The 19,178-nt window shown below is 38.5% G+C and overlaps 1 protein-coding gene across 1 annotated transcript in view; it reads right to left on the bottom strand.

Annotated features, from left to right (window-relative positions):
• zbtb16a (zinc finger and BTB domain containing 16a) overlaps positions 1–19,178 on the bottom strand; it is a 104,169-nt gene that overhangs the window by 53,237 nt on the left and 31,754 nt on the right. The window contains exon 3 of the mRNA XM_053479195.1: positions 2,863–2,960. Coding sequence (XP_053335170.1) covers positions 2,863–2,960 — 98 coding nt within the window. The remainder of the gene's footprint in view (positions 1–2,862; positions 2,961–19,178) is intronic.

Here is a 19,178-nt window from a genome sequence, read left to right as displayed (position 1 = left end):
GGAAAAGAATGTACTGTAGATATATAAATGCACCAGAGGCGTGCAAGTCAAACCTAGGCTGATGATCAAATTTCTTGTGAATGAAGGCGTAAAACCGACAGACATTTAGAGAAGCACAGTACGGTGATGAAACTCTTGGTTGTGGTAAAACATTTGAATGGTGCAAACATTTTAAACAAGGCTGTGTGTCCGTGAAGGACAACCCGGTGCGGTCTCTCCCCATGAACATTCAGACAGTTGAATGCCTGATCCTTGAAGACTGACGGATAACTTGTTGCCGACTTGCGGAGGAGACGCATCCGTCTGCAGGGACTGCACACACAATCATTCACAAAGGAGTTCCTGGGAGGCCAGCCTTTCAGACATGAAGCATGCAGTCAGATCAGGATACTGATCAACTAATAAAACTTTATACCCTAATGGTTTCCCAGCACTAGAGAATCTACTGTAAGGGATAGGTGTATTAGTATAGCAGGGGATTATATAGAGAAAGAAAGGTAGTTTTTGCCTTCATATATTCCTCTACTGGTGGACAAATCATAAAAGAGAAATTCTCTTAAACCCTCTTAAATACTCTTAAAACCTTAGTTTAGAACTTATTCTGATGACAGTCATCAAAGGTGACCTCTCTAGCATCTTGCCCAAAATCACTCAAGTACAAATTGTGAAGTTCTGAGTTTTTCATTTATTCGATTATTGGCCACAACAAAGGATCTGCTACAGAAGTCACTATGGTTCCTAATAATATTTATTTTTAAAGTATGTTTCATACATGTATTGCTATGACTAGTTAAAGTATTTTTCAAGGGCTTACTTTACAATCAGATAAAATGTTTTCCTGGGCCTCCACACACAAAAAGAAGAGTGCGTAAGCAGCACAGATAACTACTGGGTTTGTCAGACAGACAGACAAACAGAGAAAGGACCAGACACCTGCCTTGGGTGCTAAAGTGGACATTTAGTTTCTGTCTGCACCTAAAACAAAGGACATGTTTTCTTAGCCAGGCAGGGAAACAGGCTTTTCAGGTGTGTATGTGTGTGTGTGTGTATTTTGATGTTGAGAGATACGAGAATAGCTTGTGGTTTATTGAGTCAGAAGGGTGTTAATATATTACCATCACTGCCATTTATGATAATTTTGGGTCATATCAGTCTGCATAGATACACACTGTATATATTTAAGCTGAGGTTGTAATATGATAATATATTAACTAATTAACTAGTGGCCATGCCTCAAGTCCTTTTGCTATGGAGAAGACAAGGCAATATTTCAAGAGCACTTGGTAATATTTCATGACCACAAACTAAGTATCTCATGGCCTTGAGATAAAATATTGAGGACATAATATTGAGATGCGGCAAATTATTATGTTATGGCTACATGATAAAGTCGCAGCCATGAATTGTGAGACTTGAGCTGCAACTGATTGTGGGAATGTCATGCTTTGTACATGGTCTCCAGTTAATTATTTGGTTTCTCTCTCTCAGCTGTTTAAAAATGACAAGTTGCTACAAGTTAAGTACTCCGTCGCCACAAAATAGATGCACAAAAAACCCTTTTGAGCCCAGTAGATTAATTCATGTTCATCAATTATTAAAAAAATATCCATCATTTCACTTTGGCAGCTTGATCTTTTCTCTCATTTATTTAATCCTACCTCCCCCCATCAAGCTTTCAAAACTCTCAACATAATGACACGAATTGTACTTTTGTTTGCGTAAGAGCACATCGACTGTGGGTCAGCATGGAACAGTGGATGAGATTCGAAACACTGCTTCCTTGTCTTTATTAGGGAGCCGCTCATAAATGTCAGCGCAAAGCACATGCACGATGGGTTGCCATCATGAGTGCAATGGTCGTACAATATCTCCACAGAGTCTGGTATTGAACACGCATCTTGGGATTTGAGCAGCAGCTAAAATAAACATTAGATATTTCCTTACAGCGACATTCCTCGTGCTGAGTTGTGTGAATTGAAGTGGGCGGCCCAGCGTGAAAGACCATTCATCTCCCTATTCGACGTGGTTTTCAAACATTCATGCAAAAAAAAAAAAAAAGTCGATTCTATCTCTATATTGAGATATTGACGACAGAAATATTGAATTGTTATGAAGTGAGGTGACATTAGCCCCGGTTAAATAGGGACAATATGGGCCTATGTAGTTTCACTAACAAGTCTGATTTCATCTACATCCCTAATTACCTTTCCAAAATCAATTACTTGATTAATGTGGTACTTATTATCTCAGGCTCGATGGGTTCAATGTGGACCTTTACTCTGTTCTTCTGTGGCTTGTAGATTTAGCTGTGGTGAAGGAAGGTCCCATACTGTAGAGGGACTTCCATAGTGTTTACAGACTCTATATAAACCAGATTCCTTTTTGACTGCAGGAGAGGACTTTACTCCCCTATAAAAAAGCCTAACCCCCTGTAAAAAAAAAAAAAAAAAAAAAAAAAAACCCAGCAGTGCAAATAAGCCACCCATGATTTAGGCAGGTTAACACAATCAATAGCCTGTGTGTGTGCATTGAATTACATGACTGTTAGGCTAGCTGCTATCACACTGCTGCTGGCACGCTCCTCAGTAGCCATTTCCAGGATCTTGTACCGTGTGAAGGTATGACGCATGAATGAATCCCACACACGGACATTCCGGCAATGTAAATGAGCTCGGATCTAGTCTGGTCTAACGATCACTGCTATTTATGTACGGTCCTCCTTTTGTGGCATCCTTGCAAAAACATGCCACTTGTGGCGATATGCTATTTCCAGCTCTGTTTTCAGACGGGCTGAGCTATATTTGGCAGTGGATGTACAGACGGGGAGGCAGGCCCCTACAGACGCGAGCGGGTGAGTGTTACCTGAGTGAGACAGCAAGTGCATCCGCAGGCGTAGGCTGTCTAGGAAGCGCTTGCCGCACAGCTCACAGCCGTAGGTCTTCATTCCGCTGTGCAGCTTCCTGCGGAGAGAGGCAAGGCAAAAAACAACATCAGTGATGGCTTCACTGCCAGCTCCGTTTATTTAACTCGCATAAAGACATGGAGCGCAACAACCTCAAGTACACAATGTACATGATTTGATTAGGGTGCTACGCGGTAAACACGGAACAGTGTAATTTCATTGTGTGAATGAAACAAGAGCTACACAGTCAAGTTAAGGACAAAATGGGGTCATAATAGTGGCAGGAAATTATTAAGAAAAATCACAAAAAAAAAAAAAAAATATCGTATCCATTTGAACCAGTGAGGTTCTTCTAAAATTTTTCTACCTTATTTGCAATTTTGACCTCTAATAGTGCTTTTAAGTAATTAATAATAATAAATGGCTAATATAGGTATTTAAACTAAATCACAGGAGTCGACACACTTAACAAATTGCGGGATCTTTTCATACCTAAGGTTTTTTTTAGACTCCTAATTATGTTTTACTTAGTTTCTACTTCTACTTCTGTCGACACGTAAAAAGAAAAGCTAAATTAAAAACCGGTATTGCTGTTCCCAGACTGTTACTCTCAACAGATCCAGATTTATGCCTTTTGTAGTGCAAGGTGTAGAAAAAAAATTGAATATTAACAAAAACCTCTGCCTTGACAGATCTTGGAGATTGAACTACTGTACATTTTGAAGGACAATAATTGCTTCAATTTTTTTCTCCTCTATAAATTTCTTCAAATCTTGGCACCTGAGTTACCTCTAGCAAAAAGGGTCTTACACTGTCTTCCAAGCTCTACACCATTAAAATGAAAAATTCTACATAATAAATTCATGTAATTCGAGCACAGTCTCGAAATGACGGAGAACAGAGAGAGACAAAACGCTGCACCACGTAACATGTCAAATAACACTCATTTGATGACAATGTCCCTTTGAGACAATTTTCTCAAGCAAAAGACATAGGAAGTCATTTCCTCAACTTGTCACACATAAGTCTTGAGTGCCATTGTTCATTTATGTAGACCGTCAGAGTGAATGAAGGAGCTCTTTATCTGCACAGAAACATATAGATGGCCTTTAAGCTCAGGGATGGTGGATTTACTAAACTGCAAGGCTGGCTGATTTTCATCCCTCTAGGCACTGTTTCTAACAAAGCGCCGTCCTCTTTAGATGAAAGGTGAAACACTGTAATTATACACAGGGATGTAATAGGGGACAAAAAGTGAAATAAAGACAGTTTTTCAGGATGTTAACGGTCATGTGGCTGCAAAAAATCTTTGGACGCTTGCATTCGTAAATCAGCACATTAGATATTTCGATCTTCTGCGTCGCTTATGATCGTACTGCACCGGTATGGGATGGAATGCTCATGTGATAACACTGTACCTAATTATTAAACATGACAGCAATAAACTGAGACACAGACATCTTAATAAAAGTTGTCATTTTACAGTAGCCAAGGTGGAGAGACAGCTGGTGAATCAAATGTCTGTACTAGCTGATAGGATTGTTTTTTAGGGGAGTTCAAGTTTAGAAAATTGAAAGGTCAAGTAATGTAATAGCAAGTAATGTTTTTATTCTGTAAATACAATAAGTAAGGAAAGTGCGCAACCAAAGTCCAAATATACTTTTTATATATAATTCTGATAGAATCCTGATCTAAAGATATGACAAAGTAATTCAGGACTTAAAAAAAAATCCTTCTAATTAAATAAGCTCAATATCATTAGAAAGAGTTTCGCATAAGGCAGATATTCACAGGAAAAGTTGAGACAACTCGGTAACTGATAACATACATTAAGACAAAGTGTTCATGTGCATAATATATGGGCTGTGTGTCAGTCAGCGCCACCTAGGTTCATGGTATAACTGTATGTAAGTTGATTTGATTAAATTCGGTCGGTTTTACTGCACTGATTCAGGGAAGTGGCTTCCCTTTAACAGGGTTTAAGCCAGAAAGTATCATTAAAGAACTAGCATGAGCATATGTTTCTCGATGGGGCACTTCTGTCATTTTGAATTTGGTTGTGTGCTAATGAAACCATGATCAGGATACAAATCAGCCTTTCAGGTCAGTATCACTTCCGATACAGAAAGATATTACTAGATTGGTACATCTATCATACAGGCCATTTAGTTTTTTATATCCCTGTGCTTTTACTAATGACCAGATCATATTGATTGAGTATAATAAAACTATTTAATTTACGTTTTTAGCACAATGTTGCATAGTTAATCCGGGGAAAGAAATCCAACACCACTAGACACCTGCCGATATGTCTAAGTGTTTAAAGGCAATTATGATTGCGCCAATTAGAATACCGGATTGACCCTTTGACCCGTGTGAGGATTAGCCTGAACCAGAGAACGTCTGTGTGTGATTTTCACAGCGAGGACGACAAAGAACAGCATATCTGAATCTTTAACTGAGCTAATCATCAGACCCATTGCATCCTTGCAAAGATAAGCCATGCAAGAGTCAACACTGAGGGATTACCCAACCTAGGTTGGTTAAAAGGCAAGTGACTACCCATAAAGGATATGATATCGAGCACTGGTATGTTAAATTGGTTTATTGGGTTTATTGTTTTATGGATGCCCTTGCTTTAGTGGGCTGCAGTGGAGCAACAGGCTGCACAAAGTAAGAACGCTGGCGATGCGTTACAAGTGGTGAGCCGAATTAGTTTTTATTAGCATACTTACAGCACGTGGTAATTGTTTCCAGAGTTGTAATTAGCTCATTGTTTGCACCTCGCTGCCAAAAGTATACGTGTTTAACACGAACCAAAAGACAGGCATCTTCTCTTGCTTCGATTTATGCTGTGAGAAATTTGCAACACATCGCTAACATTATTTGTTGTATTGTAGAATTGGAGCAACTTCATCATCATCGTCACCACCATCATCATCTATTTTGCATACCAAGCTCATGGCTTTTACTTGTTAAACAATGAAGATAAGGTGAGACGACGGGGGTTACAGTATATCTTATATAAATGGTAAGAGTATAAGGTGTAGGATGAGACTCGGAAACAGTTACAGAAAGCTGATTACTCTGGTTGGTCATGCCTAAAAAAGCGATTGGCAAAAAGGGCCTGCAATTATTTTTTTTATGCCTGTGTGTTGGCATTATGAGCTTAGCTCCTAAATTTCTAAAGGATGTGTTGGAAAAAAAAATGAATGGAAAACCGTTTTGGGCTTCGAGTAGAAAAAAGGGGAAAAATGCAGAAAATAAACAAAAGAACGAAAGGGAAAAAAAAAAATCTGTCACGCGTCCAAAAATCCTGATGGCTGTCTTCTGGATGGGGATTGTGGAGACCCGACAAACAAAGGAAAGAATGAAGCAGCAGAGCCCTTTGGCAAGCTGTAAGTAATTAAAAAGGCCTGTAAACGCCTCCCAGGATAAAGGGCACTTCAAAAGGCAGGCGGGCGAGTGAACGAGTGCTGCACAAAAAGGAAAAAAAAGGGAAGGGAGGGTGGGAAAAGCCATGGGCTTGAGCACCTATGGGTGCCAATATGTACAGCCTAAGCATAGTGTACAATCTACAAAGACAAACCACTGCCCTCAATCTGCTCACTGGCCTTACTTTGGTCCAGAAAGTGCTTCCTGTCACAGGGTCCAAGCTTTATCTGAGACCGGAAGAAGACCAAAGAGTCACATGAGATGAAGTCGAAAACTTTTGGTGAAATTCTGCAGATCTTTAATGGGATTGGATTGAAATTATACACCTGGTTAATGAGATTTCTCATGCATGCTGTTACCTTGCTATGGTTGGCATGACTCTGTAGACGTAAAGCTGTAGATGTAATCCAAAAGGATACAGTTAAGGCCTGTGAACTCTACCCATTACGACCAGGTAGTATTTTCCAGACAACCAGAAGTGACCTCTGCTTATGAGGCACACACACATCCACCAGCCCATCAACCCACACACACACGTTCACATTTTTGTATGTGTGAACTGTAGCAGCTCCATTTCCCCTCAGGTCTCTCCAACCAGCTGTGCTTTTAATTTGCTACAGAAACTGTAGATACTTTGTGTGTGTGTGTGCACTGGTCTGTTCTTGCTAGATAAAGAGATGGTGAGCGGAACGACAAATGCCTGAAAACAGACCGACTGTAATCATTAAGGAAGCCGACATAAAACTCTCTCAAGCCATTTACTCAGTTAATAAGCGACTTTGTCCGACAGCGAGTTTTGACAACGGCAATAAATTTCAAATTTATGTCAACAAAACATATGCTGAACACCTCATTTCAGAGGCGGCGTGGCGTGCTGGCTCGTAAATCAGGGCCATGTTTGAAACCCGAGTAGATTACGGGGGCTGCGTTATTGAGTTGTTGCAGCTCGGCCTATATAAATCTGAACTTTCTCACTCTGGAGTAGACCCTGCGCCGTCCATCATACCCGGGAGCTCCCTCGTCACGAAGGCCTGCTCGCTGCCTCCAAGCAGGATGGCGCTGTTTAAGCTGCTTGGCTCTCCTCCTGCGGCCAACTCGCATACACCAAACGACCAGAAACACGCCATTAAGCAGTATCAGATGGGACCGAATGACTTCGGCTCCCCTCAATAAAATCACGCTTTGAAAAAGGACCGAAAACACCCCGACAAAAATTAATTGAGGGAGACAAAGCTGTATCTCTAGGCAACTATAAAAGCACGCTTCATTGTCCATCGTCCATCATGCTCTGCTGTGTCCTTTTGTTCATAACTGATGCTGACACCTAAAACCCAAACTCCTAAGATTTTAAACATGGTATAATGATCCTGGTTGTAATTAATACATTATGCGCAATATTGAAAAACTGATTAAAAGCTTCATTATTACGGATATTTTACAGTTATGGTATGCTTTCAATTTGGAACAAAATACCAGCTGACTATCACATTGTGATAGAATGAGCATCACAATTAGCTGAAATACTGGAACCACTTATTATTTTATGTGTTAGTTCAAAGCAATTATTTATAAAGTGCATATTGTACATGGAAAGTGTGTGGAAAAGATTGAACAGTTTGTTACACTTTGGTTGTATTGCAGTGAAGTTCTATAGAGTTGTCTTAATATTCTATGGGCCCCTGTGTCAACAGAACATTATTATTTCATTACTAAAGTCTTCTACATGATAATTAGTTATTTATTGCATAATCATGATTAATCAGAAATGTAATGGAAAGCCCATGTTAAGCATTATTTTTGTCTTTCCTCTGTAATTATTTTCGTAGTCTAAACAACAGACAGTATTTAATTATCTCGCAAGTTCAATGTCAATAAATAGCTGTTCCTAATGAGATATATGTGCATTATGCTACTTACTTTGTGAAACGAAACTGTTTACCAGACAATTTGCATGTGAGCTGATTTTAATGGCAGCTAATAATTGTGAGCTGTCTTTTAACCAAGCGCAGTTAGGCATATAAGTGGACGAGCAGCACGCACCCCTCTAGAGTCGATAAATGGGGAAGAAGTTGGATGGAAGGGAAAGGGGGGGGCGGGTTGTATTGGGCAAAAAGGCAATGCCTGCCTGAGAACGGTAAAATCCGTGGCGTGCAGGCTGCCAGACCTTCCATTCAATGAGGTCCGACTTAAAAAAAAAAAAAAAAAAAGGATGCCGCTCCATGTGCGCAGTCGGATTATGGTATTTGTTGAGGTCCAACAATGCGGAGAGAGAGAGAGACAGAGAGCGCGAGAGAGAGAGGTGGGGAGGGGGTGAGAGAGGGAGCAATCTGTCAGTTCATCGTGTTGCAGGCTCTTAATAGAGATCTCAGTCAGGTGTTGACACCGCGCTGCCAAAACATTACCATAATGATGATTAATGCTAATTGACTTTTCTATAGACACCCTCTTGAAGATGACCGCTCTACTGACCTCTCAAATAAACAAAGTATGCATGTAAATTTATTTCAGACTAAATTTACACGCAAAAGAGAAAAAGAGGAAGGTAAATCCATACAATGATAGCTTACGAGACCACATGCAGATCATCACAAATGTGAAAGTGCAGAGCAAAGCAGAGCTGGGAAATATGATCATTTCCTATTTATATCATGAAGTGGTTATTGTGATATCTTTTTTTTATGCTGTTGACTTCTTGATCCTTATTGCTGAGAAAGTGTTTAATTTTCTACAAAAGCAGTTCTGACAAGTTCACAGGCTTTTATACTTGTAAAATGGCCTAGTTCAAATATGTAACTTGATTTTGGATACTTTACACTAAATAAAAAGAAACACTGTATTACTGACATTCTGTATATACATAGTGTATAGACATACACACGTATGCATTATATGTATATATGTATGCATACAGTATATGTGTAAAGCAATGAAAGAGTAATTGCTTCTGTTCATACACAAATATAAATAATGTGATGTATTGTTTAATGTAAAAGTAGCCTACTACCAAGTAGAATTTAGTAAAGGTAGATTTTGTCGAGTCACTCAACTTTATTGCGCAGAGATATAAAAACTGATAGAGAAGGAGATTTATTAAATGCTATGGTCATGATCATCTGGGAACAACCCAAAGTCTAAGCAAATTAAAATTGCATTATAAGAGATAAAACGCACAAATCATAGGTTTCAGTTACCATGCTTATATAAAATCATAAATACCAATCATATGCAATGTGTCATAAATTCTGATCACAATGTTCACGGCTCACTTGATCAGACAGCTACACTAACTTTGCAGCAGCTTGGTTTTATTTTTTGCAGTCGTGCTAGACAGGACCAGTGAGTCCCCAGTCCTTTCCACCACATTAGGAGTGAATGAGGCAGGCAATAGTGAATCAGATGGTGGAGGGAAAAAAGAAAGAAAAAAAAGAAAGAAAGAAAGAAAGAAAGAAAAAAAAAAGACAAAACAGCACCAGCAGCCGCACCAAGACTGAATTTACCCTGCAATTAGAACGTTTATGAACCCTGCCATAAACACATTTACAACAGGATTGCGGAAGCATGATCTAGATAAAATATCATTCTCGATTTTATTGCATCTTATGCAGTCATGATCTGCCTTACACTCAATCATAGCGCATGATACGAGCCATTGATATAATATAGTTTATCGCTTTATGATCAGTTTGGAATCATGTGGACACTATAATTCATTCAAACAAAATGCTTATCTGTAGAATCTAGAAAAGGTCAGAATAACCAAAACACTTGATAAAACAATTCAGTGATTTCTTAGCGAGCTTTATATCGCTAATATCAATACTGTAAACTAAATAAAACTGATTTAATAAACAACAGAGCAAGACAATTCGAGTCATCTATTCTCATACTAAAGTACAAATTTTATTTAATTCAGTACTTTAGAGTAAGCATTTTAGAGTTGATATAATATTAGGCATTTGTCCGAAGTTCAACACAGGACTGTTAAAAGAAAAAGAAAAAAAAAGGAAAAAAAAAAAAGGTTTATAGCATAGAGTAAACAGGTAGATAATACCAGACCTACTTTACTGCCCTTTTCTTGCACAACTGACCCCATTAACCAAAATGTGAGAGATATGTCAAATATTTGCCAAAGATGATGTCCAATAAGTAAATAATTATGCAAGTAAGTAAATAAATAATTGAAATATTACCACTTCAGTAGACGTGGTTAACCACAGGAATTAAGAATTGTACTTTGTACTGTTGGACTTTTTAAACTTTGAGTAAAAGTGAAAAGAAAAATCACAATCAAGGCTGATTAAAATCGGTGACCAAAGTAGTTATCAATTAATTTAATTATTGATTAGTTAATGACATCATTGCATGTTTTTTGTGCACAAATGACATATAGGCGTTAAGGTTTACATAAGCGAAAAATAGCTCAGTCTCGACTAATTAGAGGCTGTCGACAAAACAGAGGCTGTTTGACTTGTCAGCCAATCAGAGGCCATTTGGTTGACTTATCCAATGAGAGACAGTATTTCCGACTTATCGACCCAATCAGGGGCAGTGTTTTTGATTTGGTCACCAATCAGAGGAAATGTGGCAGTGCTGCTCTCATCAGCATAAACACCTCACAGCTGCTAGCATCACTAATAGCTTTAGTGTTTTCTCAATATTTCAACTACTATAATCTCTAGGTAACATCTTTAAAGTTTATATTTTAACATAAAAATACATTTTAATGATATTTCATTGATGTTACTTATTGCTTATTCTCAGTTTTAGATTTAGGCTGACGAAAATGAAGATCGGAATTGTATTTATCTTTTGTGTCAGCAGGAATGTTCATTAAAATAAATATTAATACTTAATCATACAGTATATATTGTTTTTATAGTTACTTAGCATACGCCTGAAACAACCTTATACTAAATAAAAAAAAGTGATGGCAAAATAAAAGCAATTGAGTCATTGACTCAACTGAAAAGTCGATCATTAATTTTAATAGTTAACAGATTATTATTATTATTATTATTATTCGTTAGTTCCAGCTCTAATACTGAGTGCATTTATATGAACCTGTAATATGTCTTGAAGCCAGGATCACTGTCAGAGCTGCTTTATAGAAAATTAATAAACTTCTCAATTATATTAAAAATGCGTCTGTTATCCAATACAGTATGCACATATTAAATGCTTTGACAAAATTGTTGAGACACACAACATAAAACAGGAGCACTTTACAGAGGACTACATATAGCCCTGATTGCAATCTGTAACATTAAAACACCACTAAAGCTTTAACGCAACACATCATAATTATTTCTGCTTTTAAGATCATGTGATGATAAATCCACACCAGACATAAAGGAAGCCTTTGACTGACAGAAATTAAATATTCTGACTGATGCTTTTTACTGTCTACCATCCGTGCCTTTCTGTCCATCCTTTGTCTCAAGATCCTTCTCCTTTCCCTCTTTTCTCCACCCTCCCCCAATAAAAACGTATCAAACAGCTAGGCAAGGCTCAGCGGTGCTGGATGTTTATTAGTGCGTCGCCTCGCACATATCAATGACTTGGGCCGCTGTCCCCGCGGCGCGACGTTCATATGAATTCCAGCCACACTCGCAGAGGCTGCAGACGCGTGCTGAGCATAACTGAGTAGCAGCGAGAACGGAAGCAGTGGGGAAGAGAAAAAAAAGAAAGAGAGACGCCGTCTTTGTTATGACACAGCCAGAGCTCTTATTCAGAACGCACACACACATTAATATACTCACGTCTTGCTCATACACTGGTTGACAGATAAGGATACACAGCGTTTTTATAGGCTGCACATTACATTGTGTGAGTAAAAGAAGGAATGGCACAATATCAAAGCCTTGAAGAGGATGTTATTCAAGGCACCGGGCTGAGAAACAGGGCAGCAGACACATCCAATTATCAATGGATGGTGAATAAGGAGGAGGTTTTACAGTGAGTGGAGAAGGTTATCAATAAGACATGGCTTGTTTTCCAGATCAGCCTCTCTTCCTCTCTCATTCCATTTCATTTGCTGGGAGTTTAAATAAGCGGCGTGCTGCCCTCCAGGCCCCCCTGTACATCTTGTATAAGAAAGGGGCCCCTTCAAAACAAGTCAGTAAAGGTGTATTGGGGAAACCGTGGTGTTGAACAAAGCTCAGTTATGTTGTCCAGGGGAGTGACACAACACTCCTTTCATTATGGCTGCAAAGCATCTTTTCAGTGGAGTCAACAGGCAGAAAACACAAGAGCTCTGTCAGGACCTGGGCTTAACGTAGCTCCCCTAATTGCGCTACCTGGAAGAAGAGAGAGGGAGAAAGAGAGAGAAAAAAAAGAGAGGGAGAATTGCGTTCCCCTCCTAGCCTACAATTTATACCTCCAGTCACCTCAGCTTGAGGATAGGATTCTCTGCTAATGCCTCTTTCGCCTACAGCCATTATGAGGCAGCTTCTGCCATTAACCTTCGGACTAGCAGGCGCTCGCTATGATCGGTACATTTTCCAATATCGGAACGTTTAAGGTTATTAATGGGGTTCTCTCTCGCCAGATCTTATTTCCAGGTCACTTGTTTGCAAATATTTCAAGCCTGAGCTTAGCGATTAGCCTGTTGATTGTGCATTTTGGGATGCCTGCAGCAACAGCTGAGGAAGCAATGGTATGGACAGGAGGAAAAAGCGGACATGCCAGAGAGGAAACAAACAGGCATACAATCAAGCACAGGTCGTCAAACATCAGGACGGATAAAATTGGGTTCTTCGTGACCTTGGCGAGGTTGTTAGAGCCACAGGAGAGCTGGACATATTTTAATTTAATTAATTTTTTTACAAACAAAAGGCTGTGTACCAAACAGTGCAAAAAGCAAAAGGCATACATTGGAATTGCTGTTTTGTGGGCGGGAAGGCTTTGCTAATAAGAAAATTGTCAGACTGACGAACTGACAAGATGTCTTTATAGCCAGGGTGAGAAGACGACCATCTCAAAACACCCAGAATTAAACACATTGAGACAGATAAGCTACACCACACATCGGGTTTCAATCCTCCTACTGTAGAAAAAGAAGCTGGAGTTATCTTGGACAAAAGGTTCAGCTTCGAAATTGGACAGCTAAAAATGTTAAATAAATAAATAAATAAATAAATAAATAAAATTACGCATTGTGCTGCTGCAACATGATTGGCTAATTGGATCATTTCATTGAGTGGACGACAATTTTAATTCATGAAGCTATGCCTTCTACGAGCTCAACAATTATACCATACTTACAGTAGGAAAAAAGTTGTCTAAAGAGTTATTAAAGCTACAAGTTTTACCTCTTTAAATTACTGCGTTTTACGGTTTCAGAGACCACATCATAAAATCTTAGTTATTAAGATGAGTGCTAAAAATAAAATGTGTGGGACAATAAAAATAAAATAAAATGTATACTTAAACATGTTTTCACTCGTTGCATTGTATCCATTGCATTTTTTTGGACAAACTATTCCTTTAATTGTCATGTTTTACTCTTGCAAACTCTGTTCCCTTCTGCTTTGTACCCAATAATGGAGACGCTTCCCATATCCGAAAATAGCACTGCTTTTATTTAGGCTTTTCTTAAGCTTTTCCCCCCAGTTTTTTACGTTCTTGTTTTCTTCTGCTCCGATTTGCTAGTCGTCAGATCAACAAGGTTAAGCATGCGCGAGCACTCTGCTGCTCTACAAAAAGCTCCAGACAGGAGTTCCCTCTCTGCCATGCATTATTCATGGGCATCACCTTCAATCGAGTGGCAGAAACCTCAAGTATGCCTAACTTTAGGTAAAAATAAAAAAAAAAAAAACCCGACGCACTCCATGTCCTGTATAATTTATTCTTGCCTCAAACGACATGAAATATTTTGGGCCCTCTTGCATGTTGTAGTTTATATCTGCCAAGATGCGTTCCTTACTGTTTTAACAAGCTAGCACCTGTTACATTAATAAAGATGAAATCCAATAACAGCCATGTACATGGTAGAATATGCAAGTGATTGCTCAAAAAAGTTAAGCAGACCACAGTATGGAGAGAGCAAGGCGGCATCATGGCGCAGATGTTGTTTATCATTGGAAAAAACATTGCACCATCATATCACTTTGTGTCATCAGTATCACCACCTGGTACGACGTTCACTGTAAACAGCCATGGCTCGGCTCTCTGGGCAGCAGTACAAGAGAGATCGAGGCTTGCACAAACCATTTGACAAGGAGGTGATTATTTGAGCTTTGGCTGCGGCTCTCAAAATATTATGCAACGACTCGAGATTGATTTAGCCGAAAGGAACACGGCTCAATTAATCTGAGTGGCAAAGACAGGCGTGAGCTGATCAGTGGAATTCCTGTCATGCTGGTTGTCAAGATGGGGGAAATAAAAGGTCTCGGGTGGATTCCATCGTTTAGGGTGATTCCACCCCCCATTTAAAAAAATTTTTTAATTCCAGTAGATATAAAAACACACACAAGTTCATTCATGATACAAAGTACTCAACTTTGATTTAACACTTTTTGTGGCTTACTAATAGAAATGTGAACAGGTCACACTACTACTAATAAATATCTACACACACACAAATAGAGTTTTATTATTGTAATTATTAATGAAGCTACAGTATGTAATGCTATGCCTACACTTGAATCTTTCCTTAACCTCGGTTTTGTTTCTTTCTTCATGGTATCCTGCCAAACATCCCAACATAGTGAAAATTGTCAAATATTTTCATCCCTGTGGGAATACTCATCAAAACTTCACTGACTGACTAACAATGCTAACAATCGCTAATCTACAATTGTTTGTCATGCTAGTGTGCAGTTTTCTTGATAGTAACCTCTTAGTTATGTAGCATCTAGTTTAGTAGCATATTTACTATCCTATTTTATTTTAAAGACTGATGGTTAAGAAATCTAGTTAGCTATTTAATAACAATGTTTAATTAGCATAATGGAAACTCCTCAGGAAGTGGGAGGTTTTAACACTATTAGCCATTAGCTATGGGTGTTTAGCTAAAAATACTTCAATAATTCCAAATGTATTGTATGTGGAATTTTAGAAAATTATCTTATATATAGTATTCATATATATAGAATATCAATTATTTAGTATCTTTTACAGCAAAGGATTGGGGTTTGAATTTAAAAGGGGACAATTCGGCATTGGAATGAAATTGCTTTATGTAAAGGTCACATACATTACCTCAAAAACTGTTTATATTTTACTAACATCTGACTTTAAAATGTGAGACAAAGTGGAAAAAAACTATTACATTTAAGAAACCAAATTCAGATTTGCTTTTTAAGCAATGTTTACTCCTACATATAGACACACACTGGCAGAATCAGCCAGAATGAGCTATCTGCCTAGTCATGGTGTCTCGAGTCCTCCATCAGCACAGCAGTGAAACCTAAGACCGCGGTAAACAAGTAAACAAGGCACAAATCCGAGTCACCATGCCCACTCGCTGTTCTGTGCCTGGTCTCTCTTCCATAACGCAACAGGAGCAGAAAGCAAGACAGACCCGGAGACATAACCAGAGGTGTGAAACCCCTGTGGTGAAACAGAGCATGCTGAACACAGAGACAAGAACAATGGAGACAGGGAAGGGAACAAGAGCTCACAGGGTCTTGGGTCACACAGGAATGTGCACTGGATTAAATTTCTGCTGTACATAATGCCATTGACTCTCATAGACATGAAATGTCAGCCTGTCTGCTTGTCTGGTGGGTTGTGTCACCTCAGCGCTGTTTTATATAGAATAGGCCCAGTGTTCGTTTGGTAAACTGCATTAAAACAATGTGAGGCAAATTTTCAGTTATTTAAGTCAGCATTGCATGAACAAGAGGGTGAATACAGGAGAAATGCTGATGACCCTCAGAAAACACTTAGTATTATGAGCGTGCACTACAGGATCTTTACCACTTCTGTCAGAATTTCCATAAATTCAGTCATTACCATTTCCTACATACCAACTGGTTCTCCAGAAAAAGAGGGTGAAAGCAAAAAAATTAAACAGCCACTGCATCTTTCCATAATGCTGCTTATGCTATATTAAATAATGGCTAAACAACCAAAGTTAACTGCCCTCCTCTGCACATATTTTACACTCCCAGACACCTGTGATTGGCTGTCCCTTGGATTGCCAGAGGCGACAGTAAAACCATCCTTTCCACCCAAAAAGCAAAGGCTTTTCGCACTCTGATACCTGTGGCATCAGGATTTAATATAGGCATCTCTCCATGATTGTGCTTTTATCCTTCATGCTTCTCAAGAGCCATAATTTGCTTTTCCTTACAAATGTTTAGAACCTGATTGGAATTTATAGTTTAGCACTTGACAAGATAGAATGATCTGGTTTTGTAAGGTTGTAAAGATTATTCTTACGTTTGTTGATCATCCTGAAGATTCATTGTTGTCTTATGAATAGTTTACAGTATTTAAAAATAATAATAATAATAATAATAATTATATATATATATATATATATATATATATATATATATATATATATATATATATATATAGTATTTTTTTGTGAATGTGCACCAAAAAATTTGGGGGCATGTGATTGACTATAACGGTGGTTGATGCATGTGTGAAATTTACATACCTTTATGTTACATTAAGTAAAAAGTCTTAAACATGTCTGACGAACTAATCATTATGCCATGCTTTCTGTCTACAGACATTTAGTAGAGAAAACAAGTCTAACTTGATCTCTTTTGTGTGATGTAATAATAATAATAATAATAATAATAATAATAATGTCACTGAGCAGATTTAATCAAGACTAAGTAGGCAATAAGATGTTAATTGGAACTATATAATGAACAAAATAATAGGGAAAAAAAATAATAGCTGGGCAATATATGGGTAGTTTGTGGATTTTTTTTCCATACACAGACTATGGTGGCACATGTTCAGACCTCATCAACTTCAGGTTAAACTTTAAAAGTGGTCTCTGATCACTGTAGAAGGAGCTAGCAGCTGGAGAGCAGTAATGGGAGGTGAGTCAGGTCTAGACTGGGTCTCTGCGCCTCTGGAATGAGCGCCTAAAGAGAAATCAATATGGGTTCTGACTCAGCCACACTCCATCTCTCTTCGCAGGCGGAAATCAAAACAGACTTCTGTACAAAACTAATAACTATCAAAGGCATGACAGCCTGGGTGGACTTGTCACTCGAGTGCTGGGTGGATCACTGGGAAAAAGGAGGAGAAAGAAAACACAAGAGAGCCTCTTGATTACATTGCCTTTCTTTTTCACACTCTCAAACACACCCATCTCAGCGGGGCAACGTTAAGAGCACGCTTGGAACCGTTGGGTGCAGGTACACAGAAAACAGGCAGACATTGGGAGGCCTTTATGAAGGCTTTTAACTCCCAACTCCTCCTGTCATAATACATCACACTCATAAGCGCACTGGCAGGGCATGTACAACAGGCTGCTCCACAAAGACATATAATCCTACATGACTCCTCACCCAGCCAAACATGTTGCCGCAAATCTGGGAACAGGCGACATTCAGAGATGACAAAACACTGCTGGCGGCCAAAACCGAAGCGCTGCTTTTTCACTGGCTGTAAAAACTTGGGAGAACATTTAAAGTCAATCATTTGCTCCATGCTTCATAGGGATTATGAATAAAACATGGAGGTGAGGGAGAGAGACAGAGAGCAGCGCTGGCTGCCCAGCGTCATGCTGCACTCTGTCCCAATAGGTGTCAAGTCTTTCAGCAGATGCACGCGACAAAAGAGTAATTAATAGCCCAGCGGCAAGCTCGAGAATCCCCATGCCTCAATATGTCTTCATTTGCCGTGCAGCAGGATGGAGCTTTCTGCGGGCCATATTTCTCCTCAATGTGCCCATCAACTACAGTCAGGGTGAAGATGGAGCTGATTTGGATTCAAGATGTTCTCGCACACGCTGTCACCATTACACACAAACATTCTTTGACTTTACTTTTACGTACACTTTTGCGACATTTATTCCACAGTACTACTGAATTTTCAAACCTTAATGTTAGATGTTGATTAATTTTCTATATTACTGTAGGAGCTCTGACCATAGAGGTTGCTGCATGCCAAAACACAGGCATATACTGTAATATCTGCAGTAACAACTTGCACAGGGATTTTAACAGTGGTTACTTTACAGATTAAAAAAATACATGCAGTTGGTCAGCTGAGCAGTCTACAACATTAAGCAAAAAAATGGATAAAAAGTATTGTGCATAAATTTTAGTTAATAAAAATTGTATTCATTGGCACATTACTACAGTAGTGGTATAAGAAAAAGAATAAAACACTTTGGGGCATGCAGTTTATGCAATATAATCAACTTCAGAGCTGTAACAGTAACTCATCTTAGGGTGCAGCAGACCACCCCTCTGCTTATTATAAGCATTGAGCCGTAGGTAGACTGTTGATTTGATTAGATTTTTAGGAATTGACTTTCAGTTTAATTTAGGGCCAGATCATCTGATTCACATTGTGATTATTTTGAAACATATTTTAATTTAAACTGTTATACTTAACTATTAAATGTACCATTTTGTATTTAAACATTTATATAAGCTAACAGGCAAATAAGGGCACAAATTATCCAACCATGAGCATGTTGGCCAATATGTATTTATTATTAAAAAGACTTAAATTATTGACAAACTCAATATAAATTCTTAACTAAGCGTATATTATATGTAATTAAATGCAGCCTTTTGATATTAAATAATTGCATGTGTCCATATTGTGATTTTATGCAATTAATTATGCAGCGGTAATTCAATTGCACTAAAGTTTATTGTCTGATTTGTCTAATGCAGCTACATCTTTTACAGGT

Source organism: Clarias gariepinus, chromosome 19, assembly GCF_024256425.1.
Source record: "Clarias gariepinus isolate MV-2021 ecotype Netherlands chromosome 19, CGAR_prim_01v2, whole genome shotgun sequence".
In the NCBI taxonomy this organism is placed as follows: domain Eukaryota; kingdom Metazoa; phylum Chordata; class Actinopteri; order Siluriformes; family Clariidae; genus Clarias; species Clarias gariepinus.
Note: the sequence above shows the minus strand (reverse complement) of the source record. Positions and strands in the feature narration are given on the sequence as shown.